Source organism: Bos indicus x Bos taurus, chromosome 5 (genome assembly GCF_003369695.1).
Source record: "Bos indicus x Bos taurus breed Angus x Brahman F1 hybrid chromosome 5, Bos_hybrid_MaternalHap_v2.0, whole genome shotgun sequence".
NCBI classification, from domain to species: Eukaryota; Metazoa; Chordata; class Mammalia; order Artiodactyla; family Bovidae; genus Bos; species Bos indicus x Bos taurus.
The window spans coordinates 90,579,805-90,607,324 of record NC_040080.1 but is presented as its reverse complement, the minus strand read 5'-3'; the positions used below and the strand labels follow the sequence as shown (position 1 = coordinate 90,607,324).

The following is a 27,520-nucleotide window of genomic DNA, read 5'->3' as shown; positions in this document are numbered from 1 at the left end:
CTCCAGTCCATTCTCCACACAGCATCCAGTGCTCTTTTAAAAACATAGCTTGGGGACTTTCTTAGTTGTTCAGAGGTTGTTCTTGCACTCTCCAGCAGGGGGCATAGATTCAATCCCTAGTTGGGGAACTAAGAGTCCACGTGCTACTCGGCATACCCAAAAAATAAAATAAAAACATAGCTTGGATTAATGACCATTCATTGTACCATTGACCATTCATTCATTGTACCTAAGATTACATTCAAAATTCTTAGAATAGCCTGCAAAGCCCTTGATGCCTGGCATCGTCTCCTGACCTCTGCCTTTCTCAATGTGCTTCAGCAACATTGGAGTTCTTTGTGTATCTTATACATGGGAGACACTGTCTTGCCTTAGGGACTTTGTGTGTGCTCTTTTTCTTTGCCTGGAATGCTTTTCTTGCTTTGTTTTGCCTGGCTGACTCCTGATCAAACTGCAGATTTCAGCCTAAAGGTCATTTCCTCAGCAAGGCTTTTCTTCACACACACACACACACACACACACACACTGCCCCACCCTACCCCACACCCGCCTTCTGAATTCAGTTCCTTTGTTAGGTTGTTTAATAGTACTCTGTCCTTCTTTGAAAGATTTATCCCTATAGTATGTGTTTAATATTTAAACTATAAGTTGTCTGAGAGCAGGAACTATGCCTTTTTTGGTTATTTCTTTCACTACTTTTTCTCTAGTGCTTAGAACATACTTTTTTTTTTTTAATTTTTTCACTAGTGCCACTTGGCTTGCGGAGGCTTGCGGAATCTTAGTTTCCCAGTCAGGGATTGAACCAAGGCCATGGCAGTGAAAGCACCAAGTCCTAACCATTGGGCCACAAGGGTCCCCGGTGGCTCAGATGGTAAAGAATCTGCCTGCAATGCAGGAGATCCAGGTTCAATCCCTGGGTCAGGAAAATGCCCTGGAGAAGGGAATGGCAACCCACTCCAGTATTCTTGCCTGGGGAAAGCCCATGGACAGGGGACCCTGGTGGACTACAGTCATGGGGTCAAAAAGACTGAGTGGCTAACACTTTCACTGTTTCTTGAATGAAAACTCAAGCTGTTCTAAAATGGAGAAAAGTAGATGCAGTATAGTATGTACAATATTATTTGTTAAATATGTTTCAAATGCAGTATTATTTTAAATTTTTATATATTTTAGATGTTAATCTCTTATCAGATATATGATTTTCAAATATTTTCTGGCATTTCATGGTTTACCTTATTGAAAAAACTGTCTTTTCCCTGTTAGATGGTCTTGGCACCCTTGTCAAAACCCTTTGACCATATATGTGAGGTTTCGTTTCTGGGCTCTGTATTCCATTCCATTGATCTTATATCACTGTCTTTATGCTGTTACCAGATTCGATTTTTTAAATATTTTTGGTAATATATACATAAAGTATAGTTTACCATTTAAACAATTTTAAGTATACATTTCAGTGGCATTAAAGTCCATTCACACTGTGCAACCATGCTTTTGTTCTTTATATAGCTGTGTAGTATTCCATTGCATGAATACATTATAATTTATTTACCAGTCTGCTGCTAATGGACATTCAGGTTGTTCTCAGTCATTTGCTATTACATTTAGTGTGGTGGCAAATAATCTAATGTAAAAGTTATTTTTGCTTATGTGAGTGTACCTATAAGATAAATTCTGGAAACAGAATTGGCAAATTGTAACATTTATGCTTTTGTAGTTTTTGTAAAATTGACAAAATGCTTTCCCTAGAGGTTTTATTTATTTACCCTCTGTATATTGGGCTTTTTTTTCCTTAAAAAAAAATGTTTTTTCCTACTTAGATAAGAAATGTTCTTAGTGTTGTTTGAATTTTTATTTTGAGGCTAAACATTCTTATTTTTTGTTTGAGTCACTTGATATTTTCTGTGAACTCTGTGTTTATGTTTATGCCCATTTTTCTATTAAGTTGCTTTTGTTGGTTTCTTACTGATTTGTAAGAGTTCTTTGTATTTTAGAGAAATTAGCCTTTTGTCTGTAATGTGTTTCAAATATCTCTGTAGCTTGTAATTTGACTTACAGCAGTTCTAATCCCATTTTTTTCCATAAGCTGTGGTCAGTGAAATCCCAATTGTTTTTGGAAGTTCTTTCACCCTACGCTTTAAGAAAACTCTGCTCAGTTTCAGAGTATTACTCAGTCTAGTGAATGAGACACTGCTACCTGATTGTTAAACTTTAAGTGGTAGTAAGAACTGGAAGAGACCTTAGAAATCCTCTCACAATCACTTAATTTTGTGGATGAGGCCCAAACAAGTTATATAACCCAGGTTACGTAGTAGGAAAGCAGTGATGTTAAATCTAGAAGTTTCCTCTGGCTTCCATTTTGGATGAGGTTGTTCTATTTAACACACACACTGAGGAAGTTCTGAGCTTGTGAAGGTATTTATGAGCTGAAAGTTAGTATTGGTTAGGGAATGGGCCCTTTCCCATATTGTTCTTTATCTTCTTGTCTCATCTCCTTTTCCCTGCCCAAATGCCTTGTAAATTCTGAAAGTCTGCCTTAAGACAGGAACAAGTGACCCATTGACCAAGCCCTTTTCTAGGGTTGGGGTTAGGTTGGTGAGTTCAAGACCTGCAGGCCCAAGGAATCAAATCAGTAAGTTCTAGGCACGCAGGCCTCACCTGGTGGGATTCTTCTAGTGATAGTGCTGCCTTCAGTGTTTGACTCAGAGGCTCTGAGAAAGCCCCATTAAGACAGTTCAGAGTGGTCTGGAGGTTTGTTGTGGCCTGGACGTCCCAAGCCTTTTTTGCTTTCAAATGGAGGAAACCGGATCACCTCTGAAAAGCCCTGGGACTTCAGTTGTTCCTCAGGAATCTCCTGAGCAAATAGTAAAAATGATAAAATGATTGAAAGTAAAAATTAAAGGAATAAAATTATAGAAGCCTGTTTATCAACTCTAAGATGCCATCGACTGTAGGCTGGGCCATTATTTTATGCATCACTAAAGGAAAAATACTGTTAATTAAAAGAACTAATGCTTGCTTAGCATAGAAACTTTTCTCACAAATCACTCTTACACATATATTTTAAAAAAGGAAAACAATTTTTCTTTCAATGGCAAATCGAAGTGTAGTCTCATTAAAGACATTTCAGTGGCATTTAAAGGATGTATAATACCTTCAAATATATTTAACTGAGCAAAAGCGACAGTACCAATAGCTTAGGCTAAATTTACACATGTACAGGCCGTATGACTACTTCTTGATCATTTGGCCGACAAGAATTGTAAGATTTTAGAGGCATTAATGAATGGGGAAAGTGCAACCTAGGGTTAATGTAATACTGTACCCTTTGACTAATTCCAAAGCATTTATATACATGGCTTTTTATACATCATTTATTCTTCCCAGCATTATAGTAGATCGTTTTCTAGGTAAGGAAACTGAGGCTTAGAGAGGTTGACTTGCCCCAGATTACATTAAGTAATGAAACTGAGACTTAAAAACCCAGGCTTTCTGCTGTCTCCATTTTCCCAGCGTTTGACCTCGTTGTCTTGCCTCTTTCTCTTAGAGCAGTTGACTGCAACAGTGCAGGAAGTGAGGGCTGCCCCGATTCTCTGCTTTTGATAGAGGTGACTGATGATAATCCTTGGCAGAGATAGGTGTGCAGAAGTGGTTTTCTTGAAGTTTGAAAGTGTAAAAATTTAAGTTTAATTTGAGGATATTCTCTTTTCTCCCCCTCTTCTCTAAGGTACCAGAAAGCAGCGGAAGAAGCAAACATGGAAAAGAAAAGAAGTGTAAGTATTTGGAAGCCCTGCGACACGTGGAACTTCGTGGTCGCAGCTCATGTGGCCCAGCCCCCTGCAGCCTCCGCGGGACTGTGGGCTCTGCGTCAGCTGAGCCGGGCCTTTGTGCCGGCTGGTCTCATTGCTGAACCATTTGCTCAGGAGAACTTGGCTCAGGTGCAGAGAATCTTATTTTTTCCCTGAGGTTCTCCTTTGAGCCACTTTTTCTTTCCTGAGTTGAGTGAAAGACAGAAGGCCAAGTACTTTGCTTGTGGTTATAAAATGGCTTACTGCTTCTGCTCAAATCAGGAGACAGGGCTTCCTAGGCTGTTTCTTTTTTTCCAAATCAAACAACCCGAAAGTCTCTCTGCATTTAAATGGTAGCAGCTGTGCAGCTGTTGTCGTTCCCCTGGGTTCTTTGTTTAAAGCAAACTTCTTGACCCAGTCTAGTTAGCAAATTTCTTAGCAGCAGGATCCACCAAAGGCCAAAACCTCAGAACCAGCTCTCGGCTCTACCCATTTTGTACTTTCCCGCTGGCTAACTTCCAGTTTGGCTGGGTAGTGTATTTCTTTTGAAATCTTACTTGATTTCTTCATATGAGGGGAAAAGCCTCACATATTTGGGCAAGAATTCTTCATTTGTCTGGCATTACAAAAATATCCTCCTGGCAGTTTTCAGCACCTAACCTATTTAAGTGAGTGCAAAGCATGCCTCTGTCACTTTGTCTTCTCTAAGGGGGCAGTGCTGACTGGGTCTTTGACAATTTTCCTGTAATTCGAGAATGGAGCCCTTCTGGTGCACTGTAAGAAAACTTACCATCACTTCACTCAACTGCTGGTTTTCTTTTCTTTCCTACTCTCTCTCTCGCTTGTTATTTTTCCCCTTTCTCTTTTCTTCATTCCTTTTTTCCTTTCACTCATTCATTTTAGCAAGTATTCAGAGTGCCCACTGTATGCCAAGCACTGCGTTAGGCACTAATACAGACTACATCTCTGCCCCCATGGAGTTTATATTCTGGTGGGAGAGACAGACCATAAAGATGTAGCAGGTATAAAACAAAATGAAGCAGGTAAGAGGGATGAGTATAGTGGTCAAGGAGGCATTTGAGCAGAGGTCTGAGGACAGGAGCTTGGGAGAAAAATAATTCAGGCAGAAGATAAGAGCACATGAACATGCCTCGAGGCAAGAACATCCTAAATGTATTTGAGGAACAGGAAGGGAAATGTCATGTCCAGTTGTTGTGAGGACATGGACCTTAATTCTGATTAAATGGGGTCCTTTGAAGGGTTTGTGCAAAGGATTAATGTGATCTGACTGAAATTTTAAAAAGAGGAGGAAGAGACTAGAGGAACAGTAGCAAAAGCGTGAAGACCAATTATAAGACAGTTGCAGTGATTTAGGCAAAAGATGATAATGGATTGGACTGGAGTCATAGCTATATGGGCTTCCCACATGACTCAGTGGGTAAAGAATCCACCTGCAATGCAGGAGACATAAAAGATGTGGGTTCAGTCCCTGAGTCAGGAAGATCCCCTGGAGGAGGGCATGGCAACTCACTGCAGTATTTTTGCCTGGAGAATCCCAAGGACAGAAGAGCCTGGCAGGCCACAGTTCATGGATTGCAGAGTCAGACACAACTGAAGTGACTGAGCATAGCACAGCACACAGGAGCTCTACAGGCGATGAGAAGTAGTCAGGATTTATACTGAAGGTAGAAAGGAAGAATTGCAACAATGCATCTGGCCCAAACACCAGGAAAAATGCCATTGAGATCAGGAAGGTGGCAGTAAAAACAAGTTTAGAGAAGGGAAAATATTTGTTAGAAGCTTAGCTTTGGACATGTTAAATGTAATTCTTTATTAAGACTTCCAAGTATCGATGTCAAATAGGAGCTTGGATGTACAAATCTGGAATTGGAAGAGATCCAGCCTGGAGATGAGATCTGTGTGTATCAAAGTATCAGTGGTTTGTAAAGATAAGAAATGGATGAGATCACCTGGGGATTGAGTGTAGCTAGAAAAGAGGTCTGGGTACTGAGCTCAGGGGCACCTTGCCATTTAAAGGTTGGAGAGAGAAGGAAGAACCAGCAAAAGAGACTTAAGAAGGAGCAGCTGGTGAGATGCAGTGGAAAAAAGAGAATGGAGTACCAGATGTCCAGTGAAGAAAGTGTTTTCAAAAGGCAAATTATCGAGTCAAACGCACAGATAGGCTAAGAATTGACAATCAGATTTGGCAACATGAAGATCATTGGTCACTTTGTGCTGTTTGGTAGTGATGGGCTAAAGGCCTGATTGAACTAGGTTGTCTAATCAAGACAGTCAGATAACAAAAGTTGATACCACAAGTGGAGATAAACATTTATGGAACATCTTTTATGTGTCCCGAAAGCACTAAGAGGAATAGGATGTGGTCCCCGCCTTCAAGGAACTGCTTAGAGTTTAGAAAGTAGGATTTATTTTATTTATTTTTAAAATCAGATAGCATTCTCTTTTTAAAAATCTTTATTTATTTTATTTCTTGCTGCACTGGGTCTTTGTTGCAGCGTGCAGGCTTTTCTCTAATTGCAGCAAGTGGGGGCTACTCTGTATTTGGAGTACTTAGGCTACTCATTGTAGCGCCTTCTCTTGTTGCAAGGCACAGGCTCTAGGCATATGGACTTCAGTAATTGTGGCTCTCAGGCTTAGTTGCTCCACGGCGTGTGGAATCTTCCTGGACCAGGGATCGAACCTGTGTCCCCTGCATTGGCAGTTGGACTTCCAACCACTGGACCACCAAGGAGTCCCAGAAAGTAGAATTTAGAATCTCAGTGTGGTAAGTACCATATTAAAGAAATATGCAAGGTGCCGGGGGAGAATTTAGGAAGGACTCATAACCTGGACTATGTCATGTCCAGGGAGACGTCCCAAAAGAAGTGGTGTCTGACTGAGCCTGAAGGATGACTAGGAATTAGCTAAATAAAGGGGGCAAAGGAGTGGTAGAGGAAGCAGCAGGTGCCCAGTGTGGAGGCATAAGAGAACAGGCGCATCTGACAGTAGAAAAGATAGCTGTCCCATTCACCGAGATGGAAAATTCAGAAAAAGAGTGAGGAGTAAAGGGAGGAGAGGGGAGACTTCAGCTTTAGACAAGGATGAGTTTAAGATATCTGTAGGATTTCCAGGTAGAACTGATAGGTAAGGAGAGCTATCTGGCTCGAGTTATAGGGTGTGGATCATCCATCTAGGTGGGTGAAAGACATCATCTATAGAAAAATATGTAAAGCGACTAAAGAGGATGACCTAAAAAGGCAGAATCTTGAGGGACCCCACTATATAAGGGAGGAACTAAGGAAGAGAAACTTGTTTAAAAAGAAAAACCTGAAGAATGTCTAGAAAAAAATGGAAAGAAATCTAGGAAAAAGGGATGTCACGGAAACTATATAAGGAAGGAAATTTTTAAAAGGGGGGAGCAGTCAATAACATCAGATGCTATAGAGAGATCAAATAAAACAAAGGAGAAGTGTCTATTGTAATGGGCAGTTGAGGTAAAAGGGTGTGAGCAGATGATTAAAGAAGAAACAATAAACCGAAAAAAAAATGCTTTTACCTCACCAATAATCAATGAGATATAAATTTAAATAACTGTGAGATATAAATTGTAACCCAAACAGTAGACAGATTTTTTAATTGGTGAAGTCTACTAGGCAATGCCTATTAAAATTTTGGATATGTTTAATACCCATTGATCCTGCAATTGTGCTTGTAGGAATGATCATTGAGAAACACAAGTGAAATAAAATAAATGTAAAATGATATTTATTGCAGGATTCTTTGTAATACTGAAATGTTTAAAATTAGATATTCATCAGTGGGGAAATAGTAAATCATGGTATCTACATCCATTATAATAATATAGCATATGTTATGTATGATATCATATGGTTAAGATTTTATGTAACATGGAAAGGTATCAAAAGCACATTAAATGATTAAAGGACTTATGTGCAGAATAGTAAGTATAGTATGATTTTGTAGGAAAAAAAAGATACTGTATAAAAATAAGGGAAAAGTTGAGAGCATGCGCAGCAAACTGTTGACAATGGATGTCTTGGTTAGGAGGAGCAGAGGAGTCAAATAGAGAAACTTGAAGCATATATTCAAGGCGTATATATTCCTATACTGACTATGACTCCCCCCCCACAATTAGTTTTTAAAAATACTTTTGTAATTGAGAAAAGTAATAAATTAAAAATAAGATAATGAAATGAAAATTGTAAAGAAGTAATTGGTGATCCTGATTTGTGCTAATTCAGAAGTGTTTTGGTAGTAGAATTAGAAGGAATGGAAAGTAGTCAGGTAGGAACAGCAACTACACAAGACTGTGCTTTCAAGACCCTTAACTGTGAAATGTGGGAGACAGCACTAGCTGGAAGAAAACAACATTGAAGATTGGTTGCTTTTTTTTTAACAAAAATGTTTTATTTTGAAATAATTTTGGATTTATAGTTAGCATTATTAACTTAGTACAGAGAGCTCCCATAAAGCTCAGCCTACCTTTCCCTAATGCTAGCATATTCTATAACTATGGTACATTTATGAAAACTAAGAAATTAACTTCGGTGTAACCCTATAAGTTAAACTAGACTTTATTCAGATCTTACCAGTTTTTCCATAAATGACAGATGGTTGCTTTTAAGATCTACCAGACTTGTAAGTGGTCTAATTTGTCTCCTGAACAACAGGGTGGAATGTATGTATAAATTTATTAGCGACGGCTGTCCAGGTGAAACAATACTTATATTCTTGGAAAGCAAGATAGAGACACATTCAGGAGCAAGTGGGTAAATCTGTTTCTTTAGCAAATGCTGGGATCAGGTTACATGATAGCTTGGATTTCCAGAAATGGAGCCCTTCTTTTCTCTTCCCCTTCCATTTGTATTTAGGACACAGAAACACAGATGATCAATACCACCATTGATTATATTTTCAGTTTCCTTTCAAGCCTGGGATATGCCACATCTTGAAATCTGTGCTGTTTGGACAGTCATCATAATGACTGGCTGCCACTTTTTTGAGTAGCTCTTAGCCTAGAAATGTCTCCCCCTCCTTGGAAGCTGTGCATCCAAGTGGTCTGTACTTCCAGCCTACTGCTGCATCCTACCAGACATCGTCCTGCTTTTAAGATGAAGATTCCCCTGCCAAGATTTCAAACACTAAAGCTCATTTGACCCCACCTCTTCATTTTGCGGGTGGAGTAACAGACCCAAAGAGAGGAAGGGATTTATCCAAGGCCCCTTCCAAGTCAAATGTTCCTGCAGAAAGGACATTGTTGCATGTTCTGAGTGTGCCTGATCCTGTTTTAGGCACCTGGTGATGATCCAGAGGCAGCATCCACAGAGATTCTCAGCCTTGCTGGGTAGGATTCTGGATGTCACTTTGAGAAAGGAGGCTGGGGTTTTCTTGCAACCAGTGGGGCCCTTGAATACTTGTACCCTCCCTGACTTCCCACTGCCTTATTCTAGGAGAATACTTGGTAAAATGTTAAAACCTTGATGCAAATGACATAGACTAAAATTTCACCTTATTACCCCTCCTCCACCACCTGACTCTGAAACAACAGAGACTGTAGAGAGAGTAGAAAGAACAATAAGAGACTGTAACTCCAGTTCAGGATTTGAGAGATGACTGGATACTGTTTGTTGATCATGATTGTGAGGTGTGGCTGGAGGAGTGAGGAGGGCCACCCATTTAATAATAGTCACCACTATTGGTCAATTACAACATACGTGCTTTTGTATAGTTGCATTTATTCTCCACAATAGCCCTGTATGGTAGTTTCCAGAAATTAGGAAACTTGCCCAGGGTCGTTTGGCTGGATGAAGCTGGATTATATAAGCATTATATGCTCATTATAGGAAATACAGATACGATACATAAAAGAGGTAAGTGATGGGGATTTGCTGTATAGCATAGGGAATTATGGGGCTTCCCAGGTGGCGCTAGTGGTAAAGAACCCACCTGCCAATGCAGGAGACATAAGAGACATGGGTTTGATCCCCTGGTTGGGAAGATCCCCTGGAGGAGGGCATGGCAACCAACTCCAGTTTTCTTGCCTGGAGAATCCCATGGACAAAGGAGCCTAGTGGCTACAGTCCATGGGGTCTCAGAGTCAGACACGACTGAAGTAACTTAGCACAGCACGACACATGGGAAATTATATTCAATATCTTGTAATAACCTATAATGGAATATAATCTAAGAAAAAAAAATCCCTGAATCACTTTGCTATATACCTGAACCTAACAACATTGTAAATCAACTATACTTGAATTGAAAAAGAAAATAAAGAAAAGAAAATATATTCTCGTGCTCATGCTCAGCCATGTCCAACTCTTTGCAACGCTATGGACTGTAGTGCGCCAGGCTCCTCTGTCCATTGGATTTCCCAGACAAGAATACTGGAGTGGGTTGCCTGGCCTGTAGCCCACTGTCCAATGATAACCCAGGCTGCTTCCGTCCTGTACTCTTTTCACTGTGCTGCCCAGTCTGCTTTCAATTCTTGCTTTTGCCCTGTGCCTTTTTGCTTCTCTTTCTTTCCCAGAAAGCCTACAGCCACTGCTTCTGCCCCATCTTTTCTTGCCCAAGCTCTAAAGTCCTGGACAACTAACATGACCTGGTGGTGCTGCCAAGAGTGAAGACAGAGTCTGGGGCCTTCAGTGCTATCAGACCTCACAGCCCTGCCCTTCCCCTACTTGTTCCCGCCCTAGCACTTTTGAACTTGCATCCTTAAGAACTCTTTTTATAAAAGAGCACATTCACTCCTCTGTTAAAATGCCCCCCTAAAGGATGTCTTCTACCCAGGTCTTTGTTTGGGATGTTGCTGATACTCCATCACACAAATGCCTTTCTTTCAGGTCATCACAAGTTAAGTGGAAATGACAACTTTCAAACCATTTACAAATCACATCAAAATTATTTGATATTCCATTGAAGCTTTTTTTGTGTGACATTGTATTTATTTTTATTATACAATGAAAGCACATTTATTATAAAAAAAGAAGAAAATATAATCCAAATGCCCATAAATCCATGATCCCCAGAGGCAACCTGTTAACATTGGGATGTCTTTTCTTCCAGACTACTATTCTGTGTTTATATTTATAAATATATGTGTGTATTATAGGCCTGCCCCAGTAGCTTAGCAGTAAAGATTCCACCTGCGATACAGGAAAGGCAGGAGATGTGGGTTTGATACCTGGGTTGGGAAGATCCCCTGGAGGAGAAAATGGCAACCCACTCCAGTATTCTTTGCTGGAAAATTCCATGGACAGAGGAGCCTGCTGGGCTACTGTCCATGGGGTTGCAAAGAGTCTGTCAGACACAGCTGAGTGACTGAGTACAGCACATGTGTATTATAACATGAAATCATGCTGTCATTTTTTTCCCTTCATTTTTTTGGCCTTGCCACATGGCTTGTAGGATCTTAGTTCCCCTGCTTAGTTGCTCAGTTGTGTCTGATTCTTTGTGACCCCATGGACTGTAGCCCACCAGGCTCCTCTGTCCTTGGGGATTCTCCAGGCAAGAATACTGGAGTGGGTTGCCATGCCCTCCTCCAGGGGATCTTCCCAACCAGGGATCAAACCCAGGTCTTCCATATTGCAGGCAGATTCTTTACCGTCTGAGCCACCAGGGAAGCCCCAAAGTGAAAGTCTCTCTGTTGTGTCCAACTCTTTGTGACCCAGGCCAGAATTCTCCAGGCCAGAATTCTCCAGGCCAGAATACTGGAGTGGGTAGCTGTTCCCTTCTCCATGGGATCTTCCCAACCCAGGGATCGAGCCCAGGTCTTCTGCATTGCAGGGGGATTCTTTACCAGCTGAGCCACCAGGGAAGCCCAAGAATACTGGAGTGGGTAGCGCATCCCTTCTCCAGTGGATCTTCCCGACCCAGGAATCGAATAGGGGTCTTATGCATTGCAGGAAGATTTTTTACCAGTTGATCTGCCAGGGAAGTTCCCCTACCAGGGATTGAACCCCGGGCCCATTGCAGTGAAAGCGCCTAACCACTGTATCGTCAGGGAATTCCCCATGCTGTCTTATAAATAGCTATTTCCACTCAAAAGTGTCTTATGAGTATCTTTTCATGTCAATAAATATACTTTAATCACATGTCTCTGAGAAAAGTAGTGTCCAGTTACCAAGGCAAAATGCCACTTTGATTCTCAGGGCTTCTGTTTGAGCAGGGCAGGGCAGGTGAAGTTGGAGACCCAGATGACTCATCCATTGTGTCTCAGGAGGGAGCCCAGAGCTGAGAGAGTTGCTGGCAGTTAAGGTAGCACCAGCTTCCAGACCTGTTTTCGTTTCTTAAGATTTATTTGTTTATTTTATTTTTTGGTTTTTGTGGTGGGCCTGTGTTGCTGCACATGGGCTTTCTCTATTTGCAGCAAGAGGGAGCAACTCTCTAGTGGTGCACACGGTTCTCATTGTGGCAGCTTGTCTTGTGGAGCACAGGTTCTAGGCACTCGGTCTTTAGTAGTTGTGGCGCACGGGCTTCGTTGCTTCGAGGCATGTGGGATCCTCCAGGACCAGGGATTGAACCCGTGTCCCTTGCATTGCAAGGCAGATTCCTAACCACTGGACCACCAGGGAAGCCCCTGGACCTGTTTATGTTTTGTTTTGTTTAACTTTTTATTTTGTAGCGGGGTATAGCTGATTAGCAGGGTTGTGATGGTCTCGGGTGAACAGCAAAGGGACTCAGCCATGCACATGCATGGAGAAGAATGGCAAAAAGAATAGAACCCAATCTGTTTTTTAATTCTCTCTTTTCCAACAAGCAAACTTTTCATGCTGCTTCTATTTCTGACCCATACACGCTTCCCCCAGTGAAGCATATTGTCAGCTAAGATTTAAGCGCAAAAATCAAGCAAAGTTGTTCTTCTCTAAGTTTCTTTTTTCAAGTCTTGGTGTTACTTGAAGTGGCTCTCATCGTGTATTCAGAAGAGTAATAAGGTGAGAGACTTAATTCCCAATATAGCTGCTAATCCTGTTTAATTCCCTAGAGTCTTTCGGTCCTAGTTGGTTTGTCCTTTCTTAGTTGAAAGACCCGTGAGTCACAGACTGCAGGAATGGAGGGCAAGAAGGTATTGGAGTTTGTGCTTTGTTGGAAAGGCGCTGCTGCTTACTTTATTTAGGAGTGCTTTCCAAGTCTGGGACGTTGAATTTTACTTCACCAAGCATGTCTCCTCTAATTATTACAGAGCAACATGGACAATTTCCAGATTGTTTTCAATGTCTTATATGTATCAATTAATTGCAGTTTGACCCAGGCGAAAGGGAATTAATTGTCTTAGATATGTGTCCTTCCATCAAGAGAGGGAGTAGTAGTGGTGTTTCATATGAAGCCTGGCTATTTTGCAACCAAAAGGTCTGGAAAATAGTGAATTTTCTAACAGAATTTATACATGACCAACATGTAGAGAAGAACAGCGGGTGGGGGGTGGGGAAGGATTCAGTTATTATGTAAAAATAAAATTTTTTCATGTAAATTATGTTACATATGATGATATGTCACTTATGCAAATACATGTAAAAGTCTGGTGGCTGCTTTAAATTTCCACAAATAGTTTCAATTCTTGATGCTACTATCCACAATTATTGGTATTGTGTAGTGTAAGCTATACCGCATCTTTGTCTCATTTAAAAGAAAAAACCCAGCAGGATTCACCACGTAATTTTGTGGCATGTAATAATGAAATTTTATTAGTACATATTTACAGGATTTAAAGTAACTGTTAATTTGCTTTTTCTTTCTGTTTTCCCCATTAATCTCTGGGTAAAAAAATCCCTTGTCTCCAATGTAACTATCATTAGATCTGGGCTCTCCTTTCTTCTCATTTTGTCCTTATAAGGCTATCCTGTTTTATCACTTCCTGCTTTAGCTCCTGACTTTTTCTCTCTTCCCCTCTCCCTCTCCTGGGGTGGATGCTTTCTCCATGTGGCAGGGCTGTAACTGTTCACAGCTGTCGGAGACGCCAGTGGAGCAGGAGCAGCTTGGAGTTTTAACTTTCATTTTACAAAGAACAACATGTTTGAAGGTTTCAGCAGGCAAGTTATAACTGGCATTCACTTTTTGTTCTTCTAGAACGCTGAAAATCTCCCCCAGCACTTTAGAAGGGGGAACCTGACTGCGTTAAGGAAGAAGTGGGAGAACCCGGTGCTGGGAGTCGACTCTCTCCCAGACTCAGTGCGAAACAGCAGCGCAGAGGTCAGGCACAGAGGCGACCCTCCTCCCGCTGAAGTGGTGGGCAGCTCTGCCTCTGGGGTCCAGGCTGACCGAGAGGAGCTAGTCCAACCCAGACCTAAGATCAGATCGCCTCCTGAAGCTCCTACTAAGTACCCGCACCCCCGCATCAAGGACAGTGAGCATCTTAAAGACCACTCAACAGAAGATAAAAAGATGGAAAACTGTCTGGGAGAATCCAGACATGAAGTAGCAAAACCCGAAATGAGTGAAAACGCAGAAACTGCAAACAAAATAGAGAAATACAATGTTCCGCTGAACAGGCTGAAGATGATGTTTGAGAAAGGTGAACCAACTCAAACCAAGGTAAGGATCGGGTGGGTTTAAAACTTGAAAAAAGGCCAATTCAAGTAACTAAACAAAGCTTTTTTTCTAGTCTAGATTGTTTGAGTGTGGCGAGTACGTGGTCAGTATGTCTTTTGATTCAAATTAGACGAGTAGTTAATAAAACGTCTCAGATGAATTATTTACAGAAATGCTAAGATTTTTGGGTCTGTGACCCAGTTTCGCATGAAAGTAAGCGCACACTGGGATTCAGGTCGATACCTAGAAAGGAAGAGAGTTTGATGCCGTCTGGGTTATGTGTTTTCCTACGCTTGGCCTTTTAATTTGTCTTCCTGTGCCTTTTGTCATTAGTAGCTTTGGGGGGTGGAATTACTGCTGAATCTCTCTGTGCGTGGACACAGCTGCAGTCTGCGTGTTAAGGCCAGAGTTTAACATTAAGACTGAGGCTTAGTTGTCTTCTTGCTAGCTGAACCCTTTCTCTTCTTAACTTCCTCATCTGTGCCTTCCAACAAATGTTTTCTATCAGCTAAAATCCTATCCCTGGAAAAATCAATGAAAATAGCCAGACTAGCTGTAGCCTTCAGGAGTTTTGACTTGCAAATGCACAGAGTTGCATTTTCCTACAACTGCTAATGAAATTTGATCCTTAGTGTGGAGTGCAGACCAGGTCCCCAGAGGGAATTACTTAGCTAGAAAATGAGTTACATATGCTGGTGACTTATAACACAATCCAGGGGCCGCAGAGCTGGTCAGTTTTTCCAGTTTTCTCATACTTTCCTGCATATCTGGCTTTGTGCATGGGGTTCGTTTGTTACAACAGTCATTCTAATGAAATAAACAGATCTGATGGGGAGCAAAGCCATCATTTACTCTAGATCACATCTAGATGGGAACGTGGACTTTTTTTTTTTTCCAGCTAAATATTTGGTCCAAATGTCTACATTTGTGAAGTAATGGTAGGAAGTGTTTCTTCTGAGGCAAAAATTAGATAACTCATCCTAGAATTCTTCAGTTACGTTTGATGCGATTTAGCCATCCCTTCTCATACCTTGCAGTGCCTGTCGCTTTTCTCCTTAGGAGAGTTCTTTAGTGTTCGGCGATCATCAGTTGAGGATGTAGAAAGAATTTTTAAAGGTTTGCAAAACTAGAACCCTTTTCTCTGCATGGGTTCTAACTCTATTTTAACATAAACCAGTTGGTAAGAGGTAACCACAAAGCAGTTTTATGACTTTTCTTAAACTCTCTTCCCTCTCAATTTTGAGTCCTCTAGGCCTGACAACTCCCCTTTTCACCCTTTATGGTCTTAACTAAAAAAAAAAAAATTTTTTTTTTTTTTAATTTAAATGGGAAGAAGAATTTTAAATGGAAGGAAAAAATGTCAGAAATCCTAAATAGAGAGGAAGGGGCTTTGTTGTGTGTCAAAGCGCCATTGTAAGTCCTCTCCTCTCAGACCCTGTTAGGGGCAGGACGGCTGATGTCATGGCAGCATGCACAATGTAGATTCAGTGCAGGAGGCTAGTACATGTCAAAACTGGCCTAAGGTTGGAAATGACTGGGACTGCAGCAAACAAAATGCTGATTATGTGTAAAGATCTGGTAAGAGATTTTTTTCTCATAAATGTCTGTTGAAGATGGGTTAGAACAAGCCTATCTTTTTGTGGCTGGTCAGAGTGTAGAAAAAAAATTCTCATATAAAGGAAGATCCTACTAGATCAGGCTGGCATTCAGCCTGATTGCTATTGGGTCTAGGAAGATGGAGGGGTTCTAAGACTGACCAGGCCTTTTGAGGGGGAGCTTTTTAAACTTCCTGCTTAAATAGTCATTTGTCCTTTAATGGACTGCTTAGAGAGTATAAAACACAACTGCCATTGTTTTTGTTTTCTATCTTTTGGCCACACTCGAGTGGGTTATGGGATCTTAGTTCTACGACTGGGATCGAACCTGTGCCCTCTGCAGTGGAAGTGCAGTGTCCTAACCACTGGACCACCAGGGACATCCCTGCCCTTGGTTTTATAGCTGCTTCTAAATAAGCATCATTACCCATGTTAGCAACAGCCTAGATTACTTTAAAAATATTTGTCTAATATCTCAATAAAACTGGTAAAAAAAGTTTTGTCTACTTTAGATTATGGAATGATTAATCAGTTTGAAACTAGGTTATGGTTATTGCTAACATAACTTCAGCTTTAGTATGGATAAGGCTTTAATCAGGAAGTCACATAATTGGATCTTTGGAAGAAAACTCTGAGAAATATGGTAGAGACACTAAGCAATCTTTTCAGGAGCGAGAGTGAGGAAGTAAGAATGATTACCTCAGAGCTGAAAAATTAGTACTTCTCTGAGACAAGTGAATATATTAGGTACAAATCATGTGAATCTTTGTCTCCATAATTTAGAGAACTGGACTGAATCTCAGCTAACTAGTTGAGCAGGGTCAGGGAGCACATAGATAATGGAAATACGTGATCCAAATCTCTTTATCGCCTAAATCTTTTTTATCAGAGTTATTTACAAGAGGCCAAGTTAATTGCCTGAGTTCCACATTTCTTAGTCTCTCTCACTCCCTTTTATCTGAGATGGTTCTTGTCCACTTTTCTGCCTGATCTCTCCTCTGCAGTCCTTTTTTATTTCTCTGTCCCTTGTGTAGTCTTCTCTCTTTCCAGGACTCCAAAAGATGTATTCCAAAACTAGATTCTCATCTTGAATTCTTAACCCAAGCTTTAGCTCCAATTTTGTGGTTGCCTGCCAGATTGCACACCTCTTTGTGAATAAAACTAAAGCGCTCGATTTCAAGAAAACTAAAAAAGAATCCATTATCTTTCCAACCAAAACCTGCTCTAACCCCTGTTGTCCTCTCTTAGTGTGTTACCCTTTGCCACATTTCCTGTTCTATAAAGTTTGGGATCAGTTCTTTTTGCCTGCCTCTTCTCAGTCAGTCACTTACTAAGCCATCTAAATAATTCTACACATCTCTCTATATGGGCCATTCTCTCCAAGAGGTCCCACATCTAGTTCTGTCCTGCAAAGTCACTTCAGTCGTGTCCGACTCTGTGCGACCCCATAGACGGCAGCCCACCAGGCTCCCCCGTCCCTGGGATTCTCCAGGCAAGAACACTGGAGTGGGTTGCCATTTTCTTCTCCAATGCATGAAAGTGAAAAGTGAAAGTGAAGTTGCTCAGTCATGTCCGACTCTTAGCGACCCCTTGGACTGCAGCCTACCAGGCTCCTCCATCCATGGGATTTTCCAAGCAAGAGTACTGGAGTAGGGTGCCATTGCCTTCCAGTTTAGCCTTATTATATCTTGCCTTGTGGTATTGCTGCAACCTTGCCTGTTGGCCTCTCCTTTTTTTCTTTCCTTTCATCCTCTACACTGTTGCTATTTATTTTTCTAAGCATAGTTGTAAATCATGCTATTCCCTTGATCAGAAACTTTTGATGTCTCAAAATAAATCCATATTTAATATTTGAGTCTTCCACAGTCTGATCTAAACCCACCTTTCCAATCTCCTAGCTAAGCTCACGAAGAAGGCAATGGCACCCAGCTCCAGTACTCTTGCCTGGCAAATCCCATGGATGGAGGAGCCTGGAAGGCTGCAGTCCATGGGGTCGCTAGGAGTCGGACATGACTGAAGCGACTTCACTTTTCACTTTCATGCATTGGAGAAGGAAATGGCAACCCACTCCAGTGTTCTTGCCTGGAGAATCCCAGGGATGGGGGAGCCTGGTGGGCTGCCGTCTATGGGGTCGCACAGAGTCGGACACGACTGAAGCTACTTAGCAGCAGCAGCAGCTAAGCTCAGATGGTAAAGAACTTGCCTACAATGCAGGAGACCTAGGTTCGATCCCTGGATCAGGAAGGTCTGCTGGAGAAGGGAATGCCAATCCACTTCAGTATGCTTGCCTGGAGAATTCCATGGACAGAGGAGCCTGGCAGGCATAGTCCATGGGGTGGTAAAGAGTCAGGCACGACTAAGCAACTAATACACAGACATACAGCTAATCTAGTACTCAAACCCTGGATTACTCCTCATTTTAAACTAGTCATGTCTTTCCCCTAACTTCTACCTTTTGAAATCTTACTCATCAAGGTCTATTAATACTATGAGAACTTACCTCAGTTTTTTACCATATGAAATTACCTTCACCCTCCTGACCATCCTGTAGAATATCTTACTTCTCTTTGGCCACTTTTATCATGCTTCTTTAATAGTCTGTGTGAATTTGTATACTTCCCAGTCTATATAATTCTTTCAAAGTAATGTTTCCTTTATCTCCCAGTGGTCAACCCAATGCTTGACTCTTAGTGTTTATTTAATAAAAAGGAGAAAAGAAGCTTAGATCTCAACTTATAAATAATGACAACTGATGACTTTTCCTCTACTTTTAGTGAATAGATAGGTTATTTAAGTCAGGTGGTTTAGTTGAACATGATAGTTCTAATTCCTACTGCAAATGAGCAGTGGATGGATTAGTGTAACCTATCAGTATGAGGAAAGAGAAGCCCTCCCTGGTGGCATACACTAAGTGTGGCTTCACATCCCTAACTGGATGTGTATGTTGATCTGGGTTTTAGGTAGCCTTTTATGAAAAAGCTGATCAAGCAGCTATTCAGTCATCATCATGTTGACATTTGAATTCATAATCTTCAAAGGTCATGATGCAGTTATTCAAATGACCAAACCATGTAAGGAGCATGTGACAGGCTCCTTAAGTCTCACTTATTTCTATTTGGTTCCTAACTTATTTGTTTCACACAAATCCTTGGATAGGAGAATAAAGACCAAATAATTGGAAAGTATATTTCTACCTTCATAACCTAATTAAAATCCTATCTTTTGCTTGGGTCAAGATTAAACCAATTAGTTGTGATGCAAGAAAATAAAGCTTGAATATGGACATCTCTTGATTCTTCTACATAAGTTCTGACTACTGCTTCTTCCTTGCAGTGTTTCCCTCTTCTAGGAGAGGAGTTAGGTAAAGCAAAGAAGAGAAAAAAAGAGAATGCCTCCTCACCCAAAATCTCTATTTTCTAGAACACATAAACACACTCACGCATTTGCTCTTTGGGGGCTAACCAAGGATAGGAGGTAGTAATGAGAAAATAATGGTGGGGAAATCCCTGGTGGTCCAGTGGTTAAGATTCCATGCTTCCACTGCAGGGGGCCAGGGTTCGATCCCCAGTTGGAGAGCCCACATGCTGCACAGCGCCCACCCCCCCCCCCAAAAAAAAAGAGAGAGAGAAAGTGATGATAAGTAAAATTAAAATCATTAGGGCAAAAATTGTGCCCTTTATCCTTTTTTCCCTGTTATTCATGGTATACTTTAATGCTTTCAGTTAATTGTATTGTTTTATACTACAAAGACAAAACAGCTACAGTAGAAATATCTCAATTAAAACGGAAGTTTCCCATGTCCCATCAACCTTGTCACTTCTCTGCTGTTTCTCTCCTTAGACTCCTAAGCTCATCAACTTCCCTTATAATTTCTGCCCTTCTAATCACCAGGATTATCCTGTGTATGGCTGGCATCAAAATGCCAACAAAAGTTGCACTTGTTAATGTAAGAGTAAAACCATCTTTCTTCAAACAGTCCAACATTTTTGTGGTTTCCCTTCTTCTAAGTTCCTGGAAGTGACATTTGTGTTTTGTTTAGTTTTACGTAACACTAGTACATAGCAGTGTTCATGTGCTGATGTAGTGGAGTGAACCCTTTAGAAAAGAAGACTTCCAAACTCAAGTGTGATCTGTTCATCAGCTATTTATCCAGAGCCAACTGATCTGTAAACTACATCAGAGAAACAATTTATGTTTGCTTTCTCAAAGAATGGGTAGTTGTCCATAGGGAATCCCTGCATTGTTGTAAAAAGTATCCATAATGTTTTATTTTCTCCTCTCTGGGCTAATAATTACATGTGTTCTCTTGTCTACTTAATGTTATTTTAATAAAGTTTTTCTTCTGCTTGGTTTAGTGGTTTAAGTAAATTATTTGGAATTATATTCCCAGAGGAACACAATTCTGAGGATGTTCATATTTGGTATTAATTGAGTATCGGTAAGTCATAATTTTTAGATGGGTTTAGGGAGGAAAGGGATTTGAATAGCTAACTCAATATCACTGTGGGGTCTAATATAGTCAGCCTAGAGTAGGGGAATATATCTTTTGCTTATCAGCAATACATTGCTAGTGTTTTGAATGTAGATAACTGGTTTTGTTAAATAAGTACAAGAATTATCTTTGTTTTTCTATAATACTGTCTTTTTCATATATCCTATTAAAACTGATTTATTTTTTGCTGATTTGTTGTGTTCACCTACAGTTTATAGCTGTGTAGTTTTGAGATGTGATTTTGCTCTGTTATTTTTCTCCCCTCTATATTGTTTCTTTAATATAACATTTTTTTTTAATTGAAAGAATACAACATAAGCTACAGGTGTACAATATAGTGATTCACAAGTTTTAAAAGTTATACTCCATTTATGCATGCTAAGTTGCTTCAGTCACATCTGACTCTTTGCGACCCAATGGACTATAGCCCGCCAGGCTCCTCTGTCCATGGGATTCTCCAGACAAGAATACTGGAGTGGGTTGCCATGCCCGTCTCCATCTTCCCAACCCAGGGATCAAACCTGTGTCTCTTACATCTCCTACCCTGGCAAGTGGGTTCTTTACTACCACCGCCACCTGGGAAGCCAATACTCTATTTTTAGTTATTATAAAATATTGGCTATATTCCCTGTGTGGTAATATATCCTTCTATATTATTTTATATCTAATAGTTTGTACGTTTTACTCCCCTGGCCCTATATTACTCCTTCCCCCTTTCCTCTCCTCACTAGTAACTACTAGTTTGCTCTCTATATCTGTGTCTGCTTCTTTTTTTTGTTATATTCATTAGTTTGTTGTATTTTTTAGACTCTACATGTAAGTAATATCATGCAGTATTTATCTTTCTCCATCCCATGTATTTCACTTAGCATAATACCCTTTAAGTCCATCCATGCTTCTGCAAATGGCAGAGTTTTGTTCTTTTTGTGGCTGAGTAGTATTCCATTGTGTACATATACCATATCTTTTTTATCCCTTCATCCATTCAATTTAAGTTCTTAGTGTTATTTTGATTGACCTCTCTATTGGGCTTTCCCAAGTGGCACTAATGGTAAAGAATCTGCCTGCCACTTCAGGAGATGTAAGAGATGCAGTTTTGATCACTGGGTCTGGAAGGTGTTTGGAGGTGGGTCTGCCAACCCATTCCAGTATCCTTGCCTGGAGAATACCGGGGACAGAGGAACCTGGCAGGCTACAGTCCATAGGGTCGCACAGAGTCGGACAGGACTGAAGCGGCTTAGCATGCATAACAATATATTTCTTTCTTTCTTTTTTTTAGAAGTATATTTCTTGTAAAGACCCCCTACTAAGCACAGATTAAATTTTATTTATCCTTAATTAGTACCTCTGAATAAATCTTTGGTCTTTTGTGGTAAGATAGTAACAGATTCAGGTATAGAAATGCCAGTCAGGGAATCCTGATCTGTTTGTTATCCTAAGTGGCTGTCCTTGATGTGTCAGTTAGAGACCAGGCATCGCTTTTCTGCTTACTTTCATGCCAGTTAACTACTTACTGGTTTCTATTCAGTTCCATTAAAATAAAACTTGTTGAAAAGTAGTATCAGAGGACTGGAACATTCTCTAAGCAATATTGGCTACATTAGAGTTTGGGGGGGCCAGAAAGACACCATTTGTCCCCCAAAATTACCTTTTCTTTATACTATTGGACTCACTTTTGGATAAAGCAACACAGGTGTGTATCCAGATGAATTTATTAATCATTTCCTCTAGCCTTCTAATTCATTGATGAATTACAATGAGTGAGAAATCCCTATCAAGATTGTTGACATAAATCCTAGAACTATTGATATAAGTGATTGTAAAAGGTTGTTTAATTCAGCTCATTGTTCTCAGGCAGTTAGGGTATTAAAATCCCTGTTTTACAGATGGGAACAGCTTACATAAGAGAAATTAACTGATTTTTTTTTTTTTAATGACCCAGTATCATGTAGCTACTTAATGTCAGAACAAAAACTGAAATAGTGTAGTACTACCACTTCTGCCATAAACACTGTCTTCATGGATGTTATAGTAGCTATTTATTGGATAAAAACATCTGGCCTTACATATTTTTGCAATCCAAGGAAACCAGGAAAAAATTAAAACATATTAACAGCTGTCTTCTCAAAGACTTCAACTCATATCTGTCTTCTTTTTACATTAAAAAAAAGTATTTATGTATTTATTCTTTTTGGCTGCCCTGGGTCTCCTTTGCTGCGCGGGGACTTTCTCTAGTTGCGGTGAGCAGGGTCTACTCTTTGTGCTGTGCGGGCTTCTCATTGCAGTGGCTCCTCTTGTTGCAGAGCATGGCTCTAGGCACACCAGCTCAGTAGTTGTGGCACATGGGCTTTCTTGCTCCACTGCATGTGGAATCTTCATGGACCAGGAATGGAACCTGTGTCCCCTGCATTGACAGGTGAATTCTTAACCACTGGACCACCGGGGAAGTCCCTCTTTTTACATTTTATAGTCTTTTTACTGAATAAAAGACATCAGGGCAATGAAGAGAAGTACATTGGAATGTAAGAGATCTGTACTAAAACTCTTGACTTAGAAGGCTGTGGGTTTGGTAGGTGTGTTTTTCTTGTATAAATTAGTCGTATGAGCAATCATACACAGGGTAAACCAGAAAAAGTCAAATATCTTTGAAAAAAGAGTAACCTTTACCAATTGTGCACACATTTGTGCACAGTGAAATCTTTATCATTGCATAACTAGATTTTACATAGTTTTAGGTAGCGTGTGCTCTGTTTTGTGTTCTTTATCTTTGGTTTGGTCTTTTTTATATACACCTTCCTTTGTACCTTCCTAGTTCATGTAGTTATCCTTTCACAGCAATAGGTTATTTAATTATACATTTTAATCATTCCCCAGTAATTAGATTCTTTTCCAGCCTAATTAAAAAGCTCTAAACATCTTGGCAGAAACATTTTATTTTTAGTTGGTAGGGGAGCCATATTATTGAATGGTGTTACCATGGTCAAAAGACATAATTCATTGAACATTCTTCTTGCATATTTTTAGCTTATTATCAAAGATTATATTATTTAACAGTGCTAACACTTTCATGCATTGGAGAAGGAAATGGCAACCCACTCCAGTGTTCTTGCCTGGAGAATCCCAGGGACGGGGGAGCCTGGTAGGCTGCCATCCATGGGGTCACACAGAGTCGGCCACGACTGAAGTGACTTAGCAGCAACACAATCTAAGGACATATTCAATTCCTCACCAGTTCCTCATCAGCATTTGGTTTTATCATTCTTAAATATTTATGTTAATTTAATAAATATGAAGTATTATCTCTCCTTCCTTTCCTTTTTTTTAATTATAAGAGAAATGCATAATTTTTGTAGAACACTTAGAAATACAAAATATGGGAGTTCCCTGGTGGTCTAGGGGTTAGCATTTGAGGCTTTCACTGCCATGGCCCACGTTCACTCTAGTTGGAAACTAGAACCCACAAGCTACGTGGCATGGCCGAAAAAAAAACTGTCTCTCTCTCTCTCTCTCTCTCTATAAAGAGAGAGAGAGAGAGAGAGAAATCCCTCTGGAGACAAGTGCTCCTTCTATGTGTAGCTTTTACTTAAATGAGCTATTTTTTTTTTTTCTACTAGAGCTCTTGAAGAAGGAAATGTTTATCTCTCAGTATTTTGAGAAATTAAGTCCAGGTTTTATCTACACCCTATAATCTCCATGCATAGTTCCCATTTTTCCCTAAAAGGCGTCCATCTTCCACCGTTGACTTTGGAAGGATGAAAGAGTCTGAAGGAAGGTCAGAGTTGAAAGGTTGAAGGAAGTAGCTCTCAATAAAATGTTGAGAATCAAGTTTTAAAGAGAATTTTTCCTGAAAATAGGGGTACCCAGGACAGGAAATCCTGCTTTTTATTTGACATTTGGGGCCTAACTTTATTTCTAAAGAAAACTCCAGAGAAAACAAATTCTACAGACTGCTGGCTAAAAGCCCCAGACTCTTATTTTCTTATTGGTAAATGTGGATGCATTTGGTTTATAGATTCAAAGGAAATATTTAAGGGGTGGTCACACTAACGAGAGTTACTGCAGTCACCTGACAGAAAGGAGGACTTGTAGGGTGGGGTGAGGCCAAGATTGAGGAAATGCCAGAAAGTCTTAAAGCACCTTACCTTTTCTCTCTTCTCTTAACCGAGTATGACAATTAAGGCTCCCTCAGGCATGTGAATAAAAGAAAGTGAAATGTGATAAAAATGTGTTACAGAAGAGTATTTCACTATCAGAGTTCCTGTGTGTGTGTGTGTGTGTGTGTGTGTGTGTGTGTGTGTTCCTTTACTTTCCTTGAGAAATATTGGAGGAAACTCCTCCTTCTTCCTGAACCTCAGATGACCACTTGTAAAATGAAGATCATAAATTAATAGTAAATGCATTTGAGATCTTGGGGTTTGGGTTTTTATTTTTAAGTGTAGTTGATTTGCAATATTGTGTTCATTTCATATATAGAGATCTTGTCATTCTTTGAGTGGTTTGGAGGTGGAAAGATATTGAAAGAAATGCTTAGTGCTTCACCTAGGAGCTCATTAAAAGCCATCCCATGGACTTCCCTGGCGGTCCAGGGGTTAAGATTCCATGCTTCCAATGCAGGGGGTGCAGGTTTGATCCATGGTCAGAGAACTAAGATCCCACATGCTGCGTGGCCAAAAAATTTTGTTTTAAATTTTTAAAAAGCCATCTTACCTCCAAGTTGTATTCCTCCTCAGAACCGATGTCAGAATAACTTTGATTTCCAGGGACGTTTTTCTATTTTTCTCTAATAGCAAATGACTTTGCATATTCACTTTTTTAGTAGTTGAAAGAAAATAATTCAGAGTACTGATATCCTCATGAGGATGAACCATCCTCACTGACTTTTGAGAGTGAGGGGGGAGAAAGGCTCTTACTTTATTTAACCCAAAGATTTAAATTAAAAGGTAGCAAAAGATGGGAGATTTTATGCATCTAAAACCAAAGAACCCAGCCCAGCATGTATGCTGGTTCGAAATGGTCTTGCTCTCAATAACACTAGTATCAGAACGTCCCACGTGGCTACAAGCACAGACAGAAGACTGAACTCCTAGCAGGCTGCAACGTGTAACACATGCTCTTGGAATTAGGCTTGAACTTTACCTTTGACAGAATGTAAATATTTGAAATATCGCTCCAGTGTTAAGAGTGCAAAACCTGTTCCTTTTTTTTTTTTTAAGTATATTTCCAAGCTCTCTCCCTATTTGAGCCCTGAAAATTTTAGTTTTTATAATGATCATCTTACAGTGCAGCAGCATTTGGAATAAATCTTTGGAATTTCCTTTACTCTAACTCTCTGCAAATGAAAAATGTTTTAAAAACAAAAAGATGTGGATGAAGAGTATTCTGCCAAACTTATCTTTTCATTTTGGCTGATGACCTTCATTTCCAAATGGTGGGCTGCTCCCAGAACAAGAATGTTTGCATCATAGGAGTCATGTGGATGTGACTGATGGTGCTGCTGACCTGAGTACGATGTGGCAAGGTTAGAGTTGCTATTGCTTTTTTTAAAAAAATAGATTCAACAAATAATGTACATGGCAAAGCTGACTTGGAGATGAAGTACATTAAATGTATATTAAATTTGCAAGAAACAATATTCTTTTTCTAAAATAATGAATTAATTTTATTTTTGGCTGCACTGGGTCTTTGTTGCTGCCCATGGCTTTCTTTAGTTCCAGCAAGCGGGGGCTACCCTTCCTTGCCACATGCTGGCTTCTCCTCTTGCAGAGCATACGTTCTAGGCATGTGAGCTCAGTCGTTGTGGTTCACAAGGCTTAGTTGTTTTGTGGCATGTGGGATCTTCCCAGACCGGGAATCGAACCCATGTCCCCTGCATTGGTAGGCGGATTCTGAACCACTGGACCACTGTGGAAGTCCCAAGAAGAGATAGTCTTATTGGTAGGACATAAGTAAACCAAATCCTTGGCTCTGATTTCTGACATGGCATATTTCCTATCTCCAAGGGGGAGCTGCGACTGCTGCTAAGTCGCTTCAGTCGTGTCTGACTCTGTGCGACCCCGTAGACAGCAGCCCACCAGGCTCCCCCATCCCTGGGATTCTCCAGGCAAGAACGCTAGAGTGGGTTGCCATTTCCTTCTCCAATGCATGAAAGTGAAAAGTGAAAGTGAAGTCACTCAGTCGTGCCAGACTCTTAGCGACCCCATGGACTGCAGCCTACCAGGCTCCTCCGTCAATGGGATTTTCCAGGCAAGAGTACTGGAGTGGGGTGCCATCGCCTTCTCCACCAAGGGGGAGCATGGGGACTTAAAAAAGGGATAGTTCACTGTCTTAAACTTTATTGTTGTTTGATTAGTCCACTGAACTTAAAGGTTTAATAATTATTTACTAATGTTGAATTCAGAAGGCTGCTAAATGTTTTACTCTTGTGTTCTGTCATATTGGATTTCAGATATCTTTCCTACATCAAGTTATCTGGAAATAAATTGATATTTCGATAGGAATCTGCTTGAAGGCTCTCATTGCAAGCTGAATAAACATAACATACTCTCTGTGTATTATGTCTAGGAACATCCTTTGACATTCAGGCTTTCTCTTGAGTTACTTTTCCAGCCTTAAAAGTATAATTTGGAATTTTCTTTATAGACCTACCCTAAATATGAGAGATATAAATGTAGTAATTTATGGGACTCATAGGAATACTTTATTTTTAAAAAGATCTGTACCTTTCACTTTTCTGTTTAAAAAATAAAAGCTTGTCTGTGCCCTCAATAAGCTTCCAGTCCAGAATAGGAATGCGCAACAATTTGATAAGCATTGTGATGGGAACCACGTCCTTGGGAACAAAGGAAGGGCTACTTAGATTTATGGAGGAGAGGTATTAGATCAGAGGGAATTTGCTCAGCTCAGGGGGCACCAACCTCTGGGCTATGGACCGATCAGATCAGTGGCAACAGTAGATTAGAAATAAAGTACACAATAAATGTAATGCACTTGAATCATCCTGAAACCATCCCCCCCAACCCCTGGTCCATGGAAGAATTGTCTTCCATGAAATCAGTCCGTGGTGCCAAAAAGGTTGGGGACCACTAGCTTAGCTTACACCG

General features: G+C 40.4%; 1 protein-coding gene across 2 annotated transcripts in view; it reads left to right on the top strand.

Moving 5' to 3' along the window:
* The window catches only part of LIMA1 (LIM domain and actin binding 1), a 91,998-nt gene that overhangs the window by 41,512 nt on the left and 22,966 nt on the right, over nucleotides 1-27,520 (top strand). For both annotated transcript variants that reach the window (XM_027542831.1, XM_027542830.1), the window contains exons 3-4: nucleotides 3,725-3,770; nucleotides 13,872-14,336. In XM_027542831.1, the coding sequence (XP_027398632.1) occupies nucleotides 3,725-3,770; nucleotides 13,872-14,336 (511 nt within the window). The remainder of the gene's footprint in view (nucleotides 1-3,724; nucleotides 3,771-13,871; nucleotides 14,337-27,520) is intronic.